At 55.4% G+C, this 17,219-nt stretch overlaps 2 protein-coding genes across 2 annotated transcripts in view; both read right to left on the bottom strand.

The window, feature by feature from the left end:
• Positions 1 to 4,304, bottom strand: part of GIMAP8 (GTPase, IMAP family member 8) — a 28,023-nt gene extending 23,719 nt beyond the window's left edge. Inside the window, exon 1 of the mRNA XM_023751007.1 lies at positions 4,147 to 4,304. Within this exon, the coding sequence (XP_023606775.1) occupies positions 4,147 to 4,304 (158 nt within the window). The remainder of the gene's footprint in view (positions 1 to 4,146) is intronic.
• A 1,936-nt stretch (positions 4,305 to 6,240) lies between these two features.
• Positions 6,241 to 17,219, bottom strand: part of ZNF775 (zinc finger protein 775) — a 22,350-nt gene continuing 11,371 nt past the window's right edge. Inside the window, 6 exon segments of the mRNA XM_023751006.1 lie at positions 6,241 to 6,608; positions 6,611 to 6,675; positions 6,677 to 7,020; positions 7,677 to 7,766; positions 9,230 to 9,311; positions 16,936 to 17,218. Coding sequence (XP_023606774.1) covers positions 6,241 to 6,608; positions 6,611 to 6,675; positions 6,677 to 7,020; positions 7,677 to 7,766; positions 9,230 to 9,311; positions 16,936 to 17,218 — 1,232 coding nt within the window.

The raw sequence follows: 17,219 nt of genomic DNA, 5'->3' as shown, positions 1-17,219 counted from the left end.
GGGGCAGGCAGAGAAGCCGAAAACATTCCTGTTTCCCATAAGATATTCATGCCAACCTTCCCACTGAAAACAACGAAAAGTCAAACAAAATAAAAACAGGTTTAAATCTTCTCAAAAGTATCCAAGAATAATAAGGCATAAGCGAGATCAGGTCACCGTCTTGGAAAATGGGAACCTTTGCTTTGTAGCCTCCCTGGGAGAGGAGGACGGAAATCAAAAGCCGGGGGAGGTGTCAAAGCAAAGAGGTCCTCTCGGCCTTCCCCTTCCCAGCCATCACAACCTCTTGGACCAAAGGAAACGGCTCAAAACCTAAACTCCAAATCAGCTGCAAGCACACAGGGATGTAAAATGCAGAATAGGGAATCCTATATAATAAAAGCCTGTGACTGAACGGTGGAATGACCAGAACAACCGGTCAACCAGTCGCTATGATGTGCGCTGACCACCAGGGGGCAGACGCTCAATGCAGGAGCTGCCCCCTGATGGTCAGGGTGCTACCACAGTGGGAGGGCCGCTTGGCTGACAGGGATGACAGGCAGGAACCTGGGCTGCAATCATGGCCTCCTCGCCCCAGGCTCCTCCTCCTCGCTCCCTGCCGCCTCCTCCAGACACCCGCAGGCCACACAGCACCGCTGTCGCCAGGTTCGCAGAGCTGACCCCAGAGTCTGGGAGGCGGGTTCATGGCCGCTGCAGGACTGAGGCCTACTCTGCCATCTCTCAGTGCTATTGTCCCTGGGCCCCGCCCTGACCAGGTCCCTGGAGAGGCAATTGCTCCGGCTCCACGGGAGATGCCAGACCAGGGAGCAGCCGCTCAGAGGGCGGGTCCGCAGCCACTTGGCTGACCGGAATGAGCAGCCGGGCAATCCCTGCAGGCCACGCCCCCCCCACCGGTGTACAAATCCTGTGCACTGGGCCTCTAGTATAGTCAACAATATTGTAATGACTGTGTATGTGTCAGGCGGGTACTAGACTTATGGGGAGGGGGCTGAATCCCTTTGTAAATTACATAAATGTCTCACCACTATGCTGTACACCTGAAATGAATATAATATTGTATGTCAACTATAATTGGATTTTTAAAAATTTTTTAATAAAGTTTATATTCTTTGATCTATACATTACTCTTCACTTTATCTGAAAAAAGAAACTTTGCTTTTAAAATCAATCAATCAATCAATCAATCATCCTCAAACTTTTTCCCTTCCCTCACTAACATTTTGGCTTTTATAAATGAACTAGAGGCCCAGCGCACACAAAATCGTGTGCAAGTAGCTCGCTCCCACTTGCCTCAGCTCGCCGCCCCACCCACCAAGAGAGTCGCTGCTCGTTTGGTCATGACAGCCATGGGCCTTTTATATAAGAGATTACAGAGGGAATTTTCCAACGGCTAGAAGGATATCCTTGAACTTGTTATGGAAACTTTCTAACACATGGCAACAATAGAGAGGACAGTGTGTAATGGGCCGCAGTTTCCTCTCATTCGAATTCAAGTTGTCCCGACTTCGTCAGTGGGGTCCAATTCCCCCCAACCATTTTCAAGCAAATCCTTTATAGTATTTCCTCCAGTATGTATCTCTGAAAAGGTAAAGATTCTTTCATTAAGATAAGCACAGTAACCTAATTATAAACAAAAATAATAATAATAATTCTGTATTATCAAATGTCCAGTAAGTGTTACAGTTCTCCATAACATCTACCTTTTGAAGATCTACTCACAGGAGGTGGTGGTGGGTTTTCCAACTCTTGCTACATGACTTCTCTCTCGTCCTGTGGGTGGCTCAGCCAGCATCACCCAATTTCCAGCTTCCTCCCTTCTAGAATGTTTTAGGTTTTTATGAGCAAACTTTTATTACTGGCATCTTTGGAATGTTACTCTGTGTTTCTTTTTATTTCCTCTTGAAACCCAGAAAAAAAAACATTGAATTTTTTTGCCTCTAATTTTCTCTTGTCCCCTATAACTGCCATCAACCTTCATTCTATCCCTAAAGGGACAATTTACTTTTACACATCTGCTTTTTTGACTCACTTCCATAGGGCACTCCAAAAAACCTCGTTGTTCTATTTATTCATTCAACAAATATTTACTGGCAATTTACAGGGTCCCTGATGGTACCTTCTAATATAAAGGTGACAGGCAGGCCTCAGGGCACCAGAGAAACAGCCCTCTTTACAAATTCACTCGACATCAGTTCTCCAAGTGTGCACTAGAGGGCGCCACTCTCCCATTGGCATTTGTTACAGAAAGTCTGGAGTGATTTCAATATGCAGCCTATTTAGGTTCTTTCTTTTAATTGGATAAATTTGTCATACAACATTGTATAAATTTAAGGTGTACAACATGTCACTTTGAGACATTTATTTCCAGTAATATGATTGTCCAGATTCGCTAGCAACATCAGCTGGGCTGGGAAAATGGACAGTGACCAGTCACACCAACAACAGGTGGACACAGTTCCCGCTTCTCCTATAAACAGGCTCTCTGGAGCTGTGTGCTTTAAACCCAGCCTCGGGGACACTGCCTGTCCCCGAGTTTCCCATGCCAAGGGAAAGACCAGCTCAGCCCCTCACCCAGGAGGGAACTCGGGTCCTTCCCACATCTCAGCTCGCTGGCCCTAGCTGCTCCGCTTAACCTCAGCCCTTTAAAAATGGTTACTACTCATCACAACAGCTAACATGCTGGTCTGAAGCATCTGCATTTGAAACATCCTGATCCCCTAGTTGGAGACTATTAAGAATGCTGCTGGGTGTTGGGTTTATCAGCAAGGGTGCAATGACCTTTCAGAAACAAGGAAGGTCTGCTCCAAGGTGACTCTGCCGCTGCGGCTAGAAACTGCAGTGCTCCAGCCTCAAGGGGGAAATATCCCGCTCCAGGGCCCAGAGCCTCTGCTCCAGAATAGGGGTGCTCGCAGCTGTCCGAGGGAGCAAGGCTGGTGACAGGACCAGCGTGGGGAGCGGGGGGGGGGTGCCATCCAGGGGGACCCAGCTGCACCAGGCCTGGCTGACATTTCACGAGGCCTTGGACATGGCCCATCACTGGCCTACATGGTCTCTGCTTGTCACCACCCAAGAGAGACCAGCTAATTGATGTGTCTCTCACATCCATGCTTCTCTCTCTCTCTCTCTCTCTCTCTCTCTCTCTCTCTCTCTCTCTCCCCTCCCCACCCTCCACTTCTACTCTCTCTGAAAAGCAATGGAAAAAATATCCTGTCAGGATAACAAAAATAATAATAATGATAAATTCTGTGACTAAAGACCTCTCTATCCCCAAGGGTTTCCCTAAATATAACCAACTTCATGAAGTCTGGCTGCCATCAAAAACCCACCCAGCCCTGGTGGGTCATACCTTTTCTGATGGGCAGTTCATTGTAGGGAGGCCTGTAAGCTCGCTCCAGGCCACCTGCTCAGGTGTGAAGACCCAGGATTCCGGCCTGTTCTAGTGGCCACTTGGGACACACAGAAGCTTCTCTGCCAGCCTCTCTCCTAGCCTGGAGCCGGCTGGTCCCAGGATGGAGACTGTGTCCTCCCCCCAGCCCTCCCCACCCCATGCCTGGCAGAGGCTGAGGCTGAGGCCGGGGCACAGTTGCTGTACAAAGGGTTCCTGCTTCACCCAGTGTCCACGAAGGTCCAGCTTTCCCCATCGCCTTTATGGTGAGCTCAGAGCCCAGGCCAGGAGCCCAGGGCTGCACCAGGAAGCCAGCAGCCTGGTAGCCAGAGCCAGCAACCCTGACTCGGGGAAGGGCAAAGTCAGCCCAGGGAGCCAGCGACGTCTGTGGGAGGACTGAGGTTCCAGAGCCTGACGCGCTGTTTCTTAGGTCTGAAAGAATAGAGTGACGAACGGGGTCCCCTCCTCAGAATTTTTTATTCCTGAACAAGGGAAGGAGGGCCGACAGGGGAGGGAGGAATGCTACTGTGTGGTGGACCCTCGGGGCCAGGGTAGGGCAGGGGGTGGTTGGGTCCCGGGTTGAGGTTCCAGCCTGGAGTCCAGGAGCTCCTGGTGCTGCTGGTAGATTCGTGCATCTACGTGGGAATGTGCGGTTCCCTGGGGAGTCGGTTCATCGCCTCTGTCAGCTTTTCCAAGGCCTCCATGCCCCCAAGTCTGGTAAGAACCTTCGCTGAAAGGCAAGTGAAGCCTGCAGCGTGGCTCACACCGGGAGGCCGTGCCTCTGGAGCCAGGGCTGCTGCCACTGTGCTGAGTCATCGGAGGCCAGCCACTTCCCACCTCTGGAGGGCCAGGCCCCGGGGGCAGCGAAGCCAGCTCTCCACACAGGCACGGTCCCTGCTGCCACACGAGCGTGGAGGTCCATGGTCAGGTGGCCAGGCAGCCAGGATGAGCTCTTCCCCAGCCACGACTCCCAACAGGTTCTGGGAGTCTTTCGCAGGGAACGGAACTGCCTCCGATTCTGGGCTCCACCGGTCCCCTCTGCTGTCCCTGCAGGGCACCTCCCGAGGCAGGTCTTAGGGCACGTGTCCTCTGCCAGGGTGCAGTTCCCAGGGTCTCCATCCTAGCTCCTGTGCCCAGATGCGCCTTGCACACTGTCCAGAGGTCCTGCCACTCCGCATCTGTTCACAGAGACAAAGAGAGCAGGGTCGGGGCTGAGGTCATGACACAGCCCTGCCCAGCCCCGCTCCGGGGGTAGGAGAGGGCAGGCAGCTGGGCCACCAGCACCGTCCACGGGCTCAGGGATCACTCATCCATTTACAAACAAGATGGCTTGGCTTCAGGACATTTTGGTAACTGGTCCCAGGCGCCCCAGGTCCCCGTTGAATCTCTTAAGTGCCAGACCACACTGCCATCGCCACCTGAGCGTGGCAGGCAGAGAGCCAGGGTGCCCAGAGGAGCCACAAAGCTCCAAGGAAGGGCAGATGGCAGAGCCAGGTCTCTAGCACCAAACGCCGCACTGGGCATGGAGCCCGGGCTCTGCGAGTGCAGGTCCTCTCCAAACCCCACTTCTTTCCTGCCAAACCGCCCTTGCGGATGCCATGTCCATACCACACGTGGATGCCCCTGCCCAGGCTCCTGCCACATGGTCGCGGGTCACATTCCTACATACTCGAAGCTCCATTTTCCTATGGTAAGAGCCTCTCTAAGGGTGGTGGAGTAGAGATGAAGGGTCTTGGGGCCCAGAACCCAAAATAGGGCCCAGGCTTGCACTGCTGTCCCACATCCGGGACAAGCTTGGACAAGCCTCAGTTTCCTCGTCTGCCAAATGGTCTCAGAGCACCGACTTGGACTCAGGGGCCCTGGGGCAAGTCCCGGCTCTGTCCTTTCTCACTGCATGACCTTGGCCACGCCCCTTAGCGGAGGGCCTCAAGTCCTCTGGCTCTGAGGAGCCCAAGACCTTCAAGGCTCCTGCTGTCCCACTTGGATCTGTGCTCACAGGGTCTCCAGTTCTTGAACTGCACATCTGAGGTCACTCTGCTCTTTTTGGTGCCCCCCCTCCCTGGCCACAGTCCTTTGCAGGGCAATTGGAGCCTCCACTATCGGCCCCCACCTCTGAGTCCTCCTTCAACACTGCTCTCCCTGGGGCACCTCTATTCATCACCAGGACCCAATTCAAACCAACAAATGGCCTTGGGTGACACCAGTCACCATCATCCCCCTCCCCCCACACCACCACCAGCACCACCAGCAGCACTTTACTGTCTGTCCCCTCTGCTGGCCCTCATCACGCTGTGTGAGCACCAGGTGTGGCACCTCGGGGGACGAGGCCTGTGTCTGTGCCTCCTCTGGAGAACCCAGCCCAGCCCAGCACGGTGCCCAGCACACGGGGGCATTCAAAAATGGTCCGGACCGGCGACATCACCCTCTCTTCTCTGGTCATGGCCATTACAACCCTCACAACAGCCCTCACTTTTAGCCCCAACTTACAGATGAGCAAACTGAGACATGAAGTGAATGACTTGGCAAGGACACCGGACAGTGCCGGGGCCAGGCGGCTGTGCCTGGGGGCTGTGGAGAGTGGCCCTCTCCAGGTTGCTTTCCACTCTGGCATTCTGGGAATGAAGATCTAGTAAGAAGCTGGTCACAGAGACCTCGGGGCAGCCCCGTGTGCCCCACCACCCCCCACCGTCCCCAGCGTACATCACTCCACCCCCCTCTCCCGCAAGCCTGAGAGGCCTCCGTTGGGTTTCTGACCTGCTGGGTGTAGACTGGGCAGCCTGCGGAGGAAAGTAGCGCCGGGATCGGCAGCAGCCCGAGACCTGATAGATGATCCCATGAGACACTAAGCGTGGTGGCGCTCACTCTCTAGACTCCATGCAGGCTCCTCTTTCTGTGTCCAGGGGGATCCGCCGCCCCGGGGCCACCCTCCAGGGGCTCAGGGACGCAGCTGGGGGGCAGGGACACCAGCGGGCGCTGGGGCCCGCGCGCCTCAGAGCACGCGGCCCTAATTGGAGCACGCCGCGCCCTCCAGGCCGTGGCCGTGGTTTGCGCTGGTGGGCCTTGAGTGAGCCCTCGCGCGCGAAGCTCTTTCCGCAGCGGGCGCAGAAGTAGGGCCGCCGCTCCCCGAAGACGCCGGGCCGGCGCGGGTGCGGGGCGGGCAGGCGCGCGTGGGTGCGCTGGTGGTTGAGCAGGAAGCGCGGCTCGCGGAAGCGGCGGCCCACTGCGCGCACTGGTGCGGCTTCTCGCCGCTGTGGATGCGCCGGTGCGTGAGCAGGTTTGCTTGAGGCTGAAGCGCGGCCGCACTCGGGGCAGGGGAAGGGCCGCTCGCCGGTGTGGGTGCGCTGGTGCACCTCCAGGTTGTGCTTGACGCTGAAGGCCTTGCCGCACTCGGGGCACACGAAGGCGGCCGCGCGGGCCCCGGCCCCGGCCCCGGCGTGCGCCTTCTGGTGCCGCACCAGGCTGGGCTGCTGCGAGAAGGTCCGGCCGCACAGGGGGCACGGTGCGCCTGCTCCTCCGTGGGGTGGTGGATGACCAGGCCTCGCTCGTCCCCCAGACCCTCTTCCCCGTCCCCCGCGGGGGACCCACCCCCCGGGGACGCCAACTCGGTCATGGGCACTTCCAGCTGTAATCACCGGCCCCTGGGGAGGCAGAAGCAGAGAGAGGAGTCAGGGGGGAGCCTCAGGAAGACCACTCCACTGTCCTCGCACAACGTGCAGCATCCGCCCCTTGGCAGTCTTGCGGAAGCCAGCGTGCCTCTGCTGCATGCCCTTCGTTCTCCTCTACCCCTTCGTCACATCCTGCCCCTCCTTGGGCCCTTCTGGAGTGCCACCTCCTCCTGGAAGCCTTCCAGGAGCTCCACGGCCCAACCTTCTGACCCTCACCCATCACCCTGCATACATGTCAGTCATGCCACCTTGTCTTCTCGCCTGTGAGCACCTTAAGGACAGAGCTGCCGCCTTTGACCCCGGCACCAAGCGCTGTGCCTGCCGTACAAGGCACTGAGCAAACCCTGACAGGTCAGATTCAGGGGCTCCTCGTACTTATTGCCGGTTGTCCTGCACCGCGATGTGTCTTCTCTCTCCAACCCGCTTCTCAAGGAGAGGGTCGGGAAGGGGCATCCCCAGTCTGGAGGGAAGGGTGGGGGGTGGGTTAAAGATATTTCTTGCAAAGCTTAAAAGAAGAAACAAAACAAAACCCCTGAAACGTGAAAGCAGCCTCGGTCAAACACTGAAGCAGCAGCCTTGTTTATAAAAATGAGGCTCGCCTGTAAGAGGTTTGTTTGCAAGTCACTGACCCAGAATGTGAGCTCCCAGGGCAGCTCTGCTTCATTCCTCTTGGCATCTCCACAGCAAAGCCGGGCCCAGGCTGCGCAGCCCTCAGTACTCTACAAGCACCCCCAAGCGCGGCTCCATCCACTCACGCTGGTCCTTCTAAGGATCCTCTCCCCCAGGGCACCGTGCTCCTCTTCAATTGTTTCCCATTGTACAGCCCTGAGGAAAGGGCAGGGCTCACTGAACCCCAATGTATAGATGGAGAAACTGCGGCCCAGAGAAGTCAGCGTACTTGCCCAAGGTCACACAGCAAGGTGAGCCAGGACTAGGCCCTCATTTCCTGACTCGCTGTTGAAAGCTCTTCTCAATGTGCTAGCTGCTCACCAACTAAATTCTCCTCAAAACGCACACATCGCAAGACCAACCCCATCATCCCAGCCACCACAGAGCCATGGATACCCAAAGGGCCACTGCTCCCATAGAGCCCTGTCTGCTGCCATCACCCCCGCGCCTCAGAAAACCCTTGGGCTCCTGCTTCTGCAAGCTCTGAGGCCTGCCTGCTCCAGAGCAGCTGACCTGGCCACTCCCCTGCCTTCCCCCACCCCCATGAGGGGAGCTTGCTGGCCCTTCCCCGGGACCTCCATGCAGGCCTTCCCCACACTTCAGATCCCACTGCTTACTGCAACCTCAGTGAGTCTGCAGAGTGGGGCTTCAAAGATACCCCTTCGGTCTCCCCGAACCCCCGGGCCAGGATGGCACACACCCTCACCCTGAAGAAGGGGACCAGTACTACTTGAAATAGACCCACCCCACCCACAAGTGTTCCCCCAGGCGGCTGCATTGACATGGCAAAGGCAGATCATCACAGTCCCCTTGGCCAGTCAGCCTGGCCTGGTCCCTGGGCAGCCTGCCCGCTTTCCTCAGTTATACCCCCAACCAAGACCCCGCCCGCTGAGAGGGTCCAAGGCCATGCCCCCCCCTTCTCCCCCAAGGTTCTCACCCCATCCCACACTCACAGCCCAGGCTGCGCCCCCGTTCCTCCCGTCTCCAGCAGTGCCTTTCCTCTAGTCCGCGCTGCCCAACGCAAATACGGTAACTCCCGCAGCGGCTCCCGCGCCCCTTCTCTCTCGCCTCCATAAAGATGGCCAGCTTCACGCACCGGGGTTCTTACCAAATAGCTGCATTAGTCAGAAGAGCTGACCCCACCCACCCGACCCCCACCCCCACCCGCACCCCCAGCACAACCCTGCCAACTCCTGGGGCCACAGTGATCCTGGAGAAATACGGTAAGCTCTGCGTCGCAACCCCACCCCTATGAAAATACGTAGGTCTCCCCCCACCCGCCACCCGCAACCCATCCGACCCCGCTGCAAGTACCCGCTCATTTAGGAATGAATGCAACCCACCCGCACCCCATCGCACGGGCTCCCTGGAATCACCCTGGATAAATACGCAATTAAGTCGCAGTGCTCCCCGGGCCCAGACAGGGCCTGCGCAGCCTCCCGGCAAATACACTAAGTGCTCACGCAGTGACTCAGCTTCTACGGATCCGGTCCGGACCGGCCCCGGTAAATACGGTAATCTCCGCGCGGCCGGCCGCCCGGGACTCACGTGGCGCCGCCTCCGAGCCTGCGTCCCCGCCGCGCAGGCAGCCGTCGCTGCCGCCGCACAGCAGCCCCGTGAGGCCGGGAGGTCTAACTCGCCAGCAGCCCGGCCGCGGACCAGGGAGGGCGGCGAGACCTGCGCCCGCCGCGGGGAGAGGGGCTGGGCTGGCGCGGGTTCCGGGCAGCGCACCCCCAGGCCCCAGGCCCCCCTGCCCCAGCCATTTCCCTTTCAGGATTCCTGAGACCCCAATGTAGCAGTTCGCGCCTCATCCGGAGGCCAGGCTACCCTCGCCAGGCCCACAAACCTACCCCAGAAGCTAGGAAAAGGGTCCGGGAAGCACATTTTTCCCTGCAGGAGAGAGAAGGGGGTGGGGGCGAATGCAGCCCTTGGCGGAGGCTGGGGGCGGGGTGGGGAGCTGGTGGGAGACAGCAGTGGGGGGCGCAGTTGACAGCTTCGCCAAAGCCTGTGCTCCTGTGTGCCCGGGTTATGCCGCTAGGATGAGGGGCGGGGGACTGGAAGAAGAAATTACACCCCTGTGGTCCCGTCCTCCTCAGAAGTGAACCCAAAGAAAACTCATAAAAGCAGGGGAAGCAGCTGGTGTGGACAGGGTTGGGCTGAATCCCAGTTTCCAACGGCCATTTCATCATAATACACCTTCCTTATACATGACTTGTCTCTTTACAGAGCGCTTTCCCATATATTATCCGTGGGAGCCTGCTAATAACCATGTGCCGTCCAGGTTATGCGGGTGTTATTATCCCATTTTATAGATGGGAACATAAAATCAAACTGAAGCAGAGTGGCTTCCCCACAGCTGAGGCCCACAGCTCCGTGGTAGATCTGTGGGAAGGCAGGCCCACCACCCAGAAACAGAAACCTGGTGTGATGACTGGGACCAGAAGTCACAATGCCGCCCAGAGGGAGGAAATGCCTCCGAATTTGCATGTCATAGATAAAGAAGCTGAGCCAGGAAGGGAACGTGACTTTTTTAAGCTAAAGGTTCTAGAGCAGCGGTTCTCAACCTGTGGGTCGCAACCCCTTTGGGGGTTGAACAACCCTTTCACAGGGGTCGCCTAAGACCATAGGAAAACACATATTGAATATATAATTACATATTGCTTTTGTGATTAATCACTATGCTTTAATTATGTTCAATTTGTAACAATGAAAATACATCCTGCATATCAGATATTTACATGACGATTCATAACAGTAGCAAAATTACAGTTATGAAGTAGCAACAAAAATAATTTTATGGTTGGGGGTCACCACAACATGAGGAACTGTATTAAGGGTCACGGCAGTAGGAAGGTTGAGAACCACTGTTCTAGAGGGACATCGACTCGCCTTTTTCTCCGTGGCCCCCCTGTAGCTGCCAGGTCCGGGAGCCGTTGGGATTCCGCAAGGCCAGGCAGTTGGGATTCCGGAAGGCAGGGCTCTTCACAGCAGACAAAGATGTGGCTGGCCAGGTGCCACTCTCCCAGCTCACGAGGTCCCCCTGTGCCTCTGAGAGCCCCGGGAACTGAAGGGTTCCAGGTGGGGCCCACCCAGCAGTAAAATCAATCCCTGCTCCCAGCATCACAGCTTGCTCCGTGGACTGTCTGTCCCTGAAGGTCCACCCGGGGCATTCTCCCCTCTCAAGGGCCTCATCCATGCTGCTCAGAGGCACCTGACTGGGGCAGATGGAACTTCGACATCCCAAGGAGATTGGTATTTCAAATAGAGGCAACAGGGAGAGAATTCTGGGAAACCCCAAGCAATGAATCCAGCAGGGAAGATGGCACCCAGGGCTAAGGGTAGAGTTCCCATGGCATTGACAACAGGATCCCTAACCACTGGTGACACCCCACACCCCCCTCTGCCTGGGTGCTGGAGCTCCCATCATAGGACAGCCACACCTCCCAGCTCCAGCTTTTGTTACCACTAGCTGTCATGTCTCTTGCAGGCTACAGTGGAAATGAGGACAGTTATAAATGACCAGGTTTTCAAAAGCAAAATCAATAATATACCTGAGGATGTAGCCCATCTTTTTAGCAGCATTTTCCAGGTAAGCTGTGCCAAAATGCGCAAGGAGCATAGCCTGGGGGGAGAGGGGAGCAGGCTGACAGACCACCTGAAACTCATCCTGTCTCAGTGGGAATGCCAAAGGCCGAGGGCTCCAGGAGGCCTCCTGTGTCTGCTCGGCCACTGCCTGATTTCCACTTTGTTTCTGTGGTTTCATACACATGCACCTCCTCCCACATCTCCCCTCCGCCCTTCTCGCGTGCTCTGCTGCACACAATAGAATTGCGGTGTGGAAGCATTCTACGGCAGCCATGCTCCTTCCTACAGGCAGGGCCGGTGGCCGCCGTAGCAATCACCACCACCCTGCAAGGCTCGTGTGACAGCTGGACTCTGGTCCCTAACAAAGGCCTGGGCTGCTCGCAGGTCCCAGAGAACAGATGGCCTGTGGTCCCCTTGTGGGTATTGGTGCCCTGCACTGTACCCCCCACCCTACCCGCAAGGGCACACCAGATGGACAGCCATCCGTGTGCTCCCCTGGACAGCTCCAGACCGCTGCTCTCACAGGTACCAGCCTGCCATCCTCCAGCTCCTGTTCTGCCTGCATCCCCAGGGCTTGCTCAGCTGGACAACCATCTCCCGTGACCAGCTCCCCCCATTTCCCTGGATTGGATGGTGATCCCTAACATCAGATTGGGATTCAGCACACTTTTGTTTGCCCACCAGGTTGTGAACTTCAAAGGGCACAGGCTGTGTTTTCAGCATCTTTGGGTCACAAGTGCCCAGCATACAATAGGTCCTCAATCCAATGTCTGTTGAATGAATGAATGAATGAATGAATGAATGAATGAATGAATGTTTACAAGCAACACCTGAGAGCTGTGGCGGCCAGCCAGGGCACTGATGCAGCGTAAGGAATGAGGAGCAGCAGGCAGAACTGCCCCAGTCACAGCTTTGGGCTGGGAAACCTGCAGAGATCCAGCTGCAAATGTGGGGCTCTGGGTGCGAGGTCACATCTGCTCCAAAGTTCTCTTCCCTCTAAACTAAAACCCAAGACGTGACCTATGACATCAATTCAGCCACACCCTTCAACTTGCAGCGGGTCTACTTACCCCGGGGATGGTTCATTCCTTATGGGGACTGAGCTCTGTTTGGAGAAACCCTTTCCACAGTACAATTCCCACTTCTGTAAATGCTGTGCAGGTAGCGATAATGACAATAATGTCACCACAGTAACGCCCATAGCTACCACTTATGGAGTACCTGCTGTGCTGGTCCATACATAATGCCTTTAGTAGGTTACTTGCCCAAGTCTCACAGCTTAAATGGCAAACCCAGAATCTAGTCCCGGGACTACCTGACACCATCCACTATTCCCAACGACAAAAGAAAGCTCTTTCTAGATTTGGGTGGGGGGAGGGGAGAGGGGGAGAGAACATTTCTACTTCTCAATAGGAGCATAATTCCTAGAACTATACTGTCTAGTAGCCACAGGTGGCTATTTGTATTTAAATTAATTTAAATAAAATTTAAAATTCACTTCCTCAGCCTCGATAGCCACATTTTTAAATTTTCTTTTTTATTGATTTGAAAAAGACAGAGAAAAAATGTTAATTTGTTGTTTCACTTGGTTGTGCATTCACTGGTTGATTCTTGCATGTGCCCTGACCAGAGATAGAACCCAAAACCTTGGTGTATCAGGACAATGCTCCAATCCACTGAGCTACCCAGCCAGGGCCTCACTAGCCACATGCTAAGTGATCAAGCACCACTGACTGAAGGCTCTGGCATCAGGCAGCAAACAGAGAACATTTTCATCATCCCAGAAAGTTCTGCTGGCCTAGGTGGCCTAGCTCCTCTCCCTCTAGATCTGAGTAACCTAGGAGAAACCTGTCTTACCCCAGGGGACACGCTACGGGACACCACGCATTTCCCTCTCTTCTATGCTGTGATCCTGTCAGGGCAGTGATATGTGAAAACATGCTGGTTTCCGCCCCAATACTATTCCTCTTAACAAAGGGTCTAGGTCCCTCTAGGATATTTCTTTTCCAAACCCAATTGCTTAAAAAAGAAAAAATCTCAGTAGCATCCCTCACGTACACTAGGTCCCTACTGGGCCCGCTCTCTCCCAGGTCAGTTCAGCTGCCCGCATCCGCCTTGGCCTCCAAGCCCTCTCTCCCAGGGGAAGCTCCCTGGGGCTGGGCAGTGGGACACCAAGTCCTGGCAAGGAGGTGACCACCTTACCGCTGACTTGAAGCTCACAGCGCTTGCCAGAGCACAACCACTTTCCAAGGACCTAAGTCAAATTTCTAGCTCCCGGCCTGCTCCTAAAGATGGAATACAAGGATTCTGCAGGCGGTTCTGGAGCCCAGCTCCACCACGCTCACATGGCCTGCTAGAAGCTTGGCCGCGGGTCCCCACCACAGACTTGCACTTACCTGGCCATGGACAGGATATGTTCTTTACGATCTTTATGTTTTAAACATGGTGGTTTTCTGTTCCCTTCAGCAACCCTTTGATCTCAGCGTTCTCCTGAGCATTTTGAATTATAAACCACTAGGATAGGCCTGACCTTCTTGTCTCTGATTTCATGGTGTGGCTCTTCCTAAATATTCTCTGACCTAGTGTTATTATTTCAAAATGAAAGGCCATGGAAATTGAAGTTGACAATGTCAGGCCTCCCTTGGAGAAGCCTGTGATTGTGACCGTGGAAGAGGGTTAGGTTAACTGGGGGCCGGGGACCTGCTGTCAATTTGCAACATGACCTGCTGGACAAGTCCCACAGTCCCCACCCCCCTTTCCTACAGCATTACCTGCCCAGGTCACTGCCTGGTGGTGAGACTAAAGGAGATGAACAAGAACGCCTCATAAGAGAGCCGGGGCTGGGACAACTTGTTCAAGAGCTGACCATATAGATGGTTCCAAATGGTGTGTGCATTACAGTGATATTCTGTGAAGGTCAGTGAGCTTCTCAAGGGGAGAGACTGTGATTGCTATTGACTGAATCATGTCTCTCCCCTCGCACCCCCCCAAAAAAATCCATATTTAAAGCCCTGACCCCCAATGTGATGGCATTTGGAGATAGGGCCTTTGGGAGACAGGTATGGATGAGGTCATGAGTGTGGGCTACTTGTGATGAGATTAGTGTCTCTATAAGACGAGGAAGAGACCTGAGCACTGTTGTGGGCCCTTCCTCCCTCCCCCACCACCCACCACCATATGAGGACACAGAGAAAAGGTCGTCATCTGCAAGGCAGGAAGTTCTCACCAGGGACCAAATCTGCCAGCACCTTGACCTTGAACTTTCCAGCCTCCAGACTGCGTTGGGTAAGCCCCCAGTGGTATTTTATTATGGCAGCCCAAGCTGACTGATACAGTGGCTTATGCATCACAGCATCCCTGAAGTCTGACACAGTGCCTGTCACACAGGAGGCTTGGTTAATGGGTCAATGTGTGCCATCCCCTGTCCTGGTCAACAGGTCATGCACCTTTGATGGGCTTGGCCCTATCCCCATTGTGACCCAAAGCACCCATTGGTGAGAGAATCCGTCACCTGGGGTCAGTGAGCAGGCATCCTCATGATTTTGCTTGGAGGGAAAAAGCTGTGATTAGGCCTCATTAAACCCAAGTCCTACCAATACAGCTGTTTGATTTGATCACTGAACACAGACAACTTGTGGAAGATAACAAGCTATGGTACAGAAATTCCCCTTCCTGTCTCTGCAGTATGTGTCTGCCCTGCCCCTCAGGCACCTGATTCCACGGGATCCAGTGTTTCTGCAGGTCCGTCCTTGCAGACAGTGGCTCTCTAGGCATGGTATTCTAGGATGCCTTTCTGGAGTAGGTGGGCTCACTTGAGTTGGTCTCCGGATTTGATAAGTGGCAAAGAGGAAGAAGCAAAGGACTCTTGAGCCTTCCCCATGGTTAAGGTAGGTTTTGGGTTGTTGTTTTAGTTTTTTTTTATTGATTTCAGAGAGGAAGGGAGAGAGAGAAACATCAATGATGAGAATCATGGATTGACTGCCTCCTGCACACCCCCTGCTGGGGATTAAACCTGCAACCCAGGCATGTGTCCTGCCCAACACATGTGAACTACTGCTTCATAGGTCAATGCTCAATCACTGAGCCACACTGGCCAGGCTAAAGTGGGTTTTGATGAGATCCAAACCTACTGTCTGGGGGAGGAGCCAGGCAGGCATTACAGGGAGAAAGGGGAGCACTTAGGGCTCGTGTGGGTCAGAGAGGGAGCCTAGGAAAACCCTTCTGATTTGGCTTCTGCCTGGTCCTGAGAGTTGATTGAAGGATGGGCATACCTTGCATGGTCGTGAGATTTCACACTGCATGGTTTATGATCAAAGACCTGGACCACGAGTCAGAGCCCTGGCTGAACACTAACCATTACCAGCACTGTGTTCCCCAGGTAAGATGAGTCATCACCTCCACAGGTCTTTCTGTGATGCTACAATTAGAACTCCTGCCAGATGAAAGGGATTAAACAAAACCTGGGAAGAGGGGTAACCAGAAGCCAGGGTGAACACAGCCAGGTCCTGGAAAAGGAAACACATCTGTGAGTTCAGAGAACCCCACAAGCCCTGGGAGGCAGGTACACATAGTTCATCCTCCTACAGAATTAGCTAGGTCCCCTCTTTTTCCTCCCACTTATCCAACCCTAGCACCCCAACACCCACCCCTCTCTACAATTCCCTCCCCTCCTGTGGGAAAACATAGTCCAAGCTACAGCTGGGCTGGAGCCCTGGGTTCGGCTTTGGGAAAGCATGAGGAGTGACTCTTGGGGGCCGCAGGATGAGGGGAATATGTGGAAAGAGATGAACTGTATTGGAAGAGGGAAAGAGAATTGGGTGTGGGCAGTTGCTCTGCTCGTGGCTTACCCTGGTCCTGGGGCAAATGGTCCCTCAGAGCACACAGAGACCTGGAGATCAGAGATCGGAGATCAGGAAGGGAAGCTTAAGAAAGACAATGAGACCATGTGAGATGGTCAAGCCTTCATGTTCCTCTTCTGTAACGCTGCCATGATAAGGAGCCAAGCCAGTCATCCGCATGCCCCAGGCCCACGGAGTAGGAGCAGCAGGTTTGGCTCTTTCCTGCTGCAGGACCTTCCCAAGCCACCAAACCTCAGCTGAGACCACACCCCTTGTGCCCCAGCCCCTGACCGTCTCCCACATTCCCGTCCTAGGGACAGGCGGGCCATAACAGCACCCTCGCAGTGGGGCACTCACAGAACCACTCACTCCTTCCAAAACTATGTGTTGAATGGCCATGAAGTGCCGGGCGCCCCTCCCTCGCCTGCGTGTGACCAGTCCAGACCTGGGCCATTTCACACCAGGGAGCCTCTCCCTCAGCCCCCAACAGGCCCCCACCTGGTGCCTGAGGGCTGGGGTCCCACCTCTGAGGAAGTTTACGGGGTTGGCCCCCAACCTGTCAGGGACACATCCCAGCTCCAGGGTGAGGAATGCCTGATCCCCCCTCCTCCCTCAGCCTACGGGGACCTTTTTGCGGTCTCCCTTTGGGATGGATGCTTCTGGAATTCTGTTCTCAGGCCTTCAGAGCCTTGTGATAGGGTCTTACCCCCTGGGGTGCTAAAAGCCACCATTCTGGCCATTCCCCACCGGCACCCCCGCAAACACCCCCCGCGGGTCCCCTTGGGTCCAGGTGCACTAAAGCGCTTCGACCTTGACGCTGGGGGTGGGCGACAGGGTCTCCAGGTGCACGCGCTGGTGCTTGAGCAGGTGCTGCTTCTGGCGGAAGCGGCGCCCGCAGGCGGCGCACCGGAAGGGCCGCTCGCCCGTGTGGTTGCGCCGGTGCCGTGTCAGGTTGGGCTTCTGGCTGAAGCGGCGGCCGCACTCGGGGCACGGGTAGGGCCGCTCGCCCGTGTGGATGCGCCGGTGGACGGTGAGCGCCGACCACCACGCGAAGCTCTTGCCGCACTCGCTGCAGATGAA

This window comes from Myotis lucifugus, unplaced genomic scaffold (assembly GCF_000147115.1).
Source record: "Myotis lucifugus unplaced genomic scaffold, Myoluc2.0 scaffold_18, whole genome shotgun sequence".
In the NCBI taxonomy this organism is placed as follows: Eukaryota; Metazoa; Chordata; class Mammalia; order Chiroptera; family Vespertilionidae; genus Myotis; species Myotis lucifugus.
The sequence above is the reverse complement of the archived record's forward strand: the minus strand, read 5'-3'. Positions and strand labels throughout refer to the sequence as shown.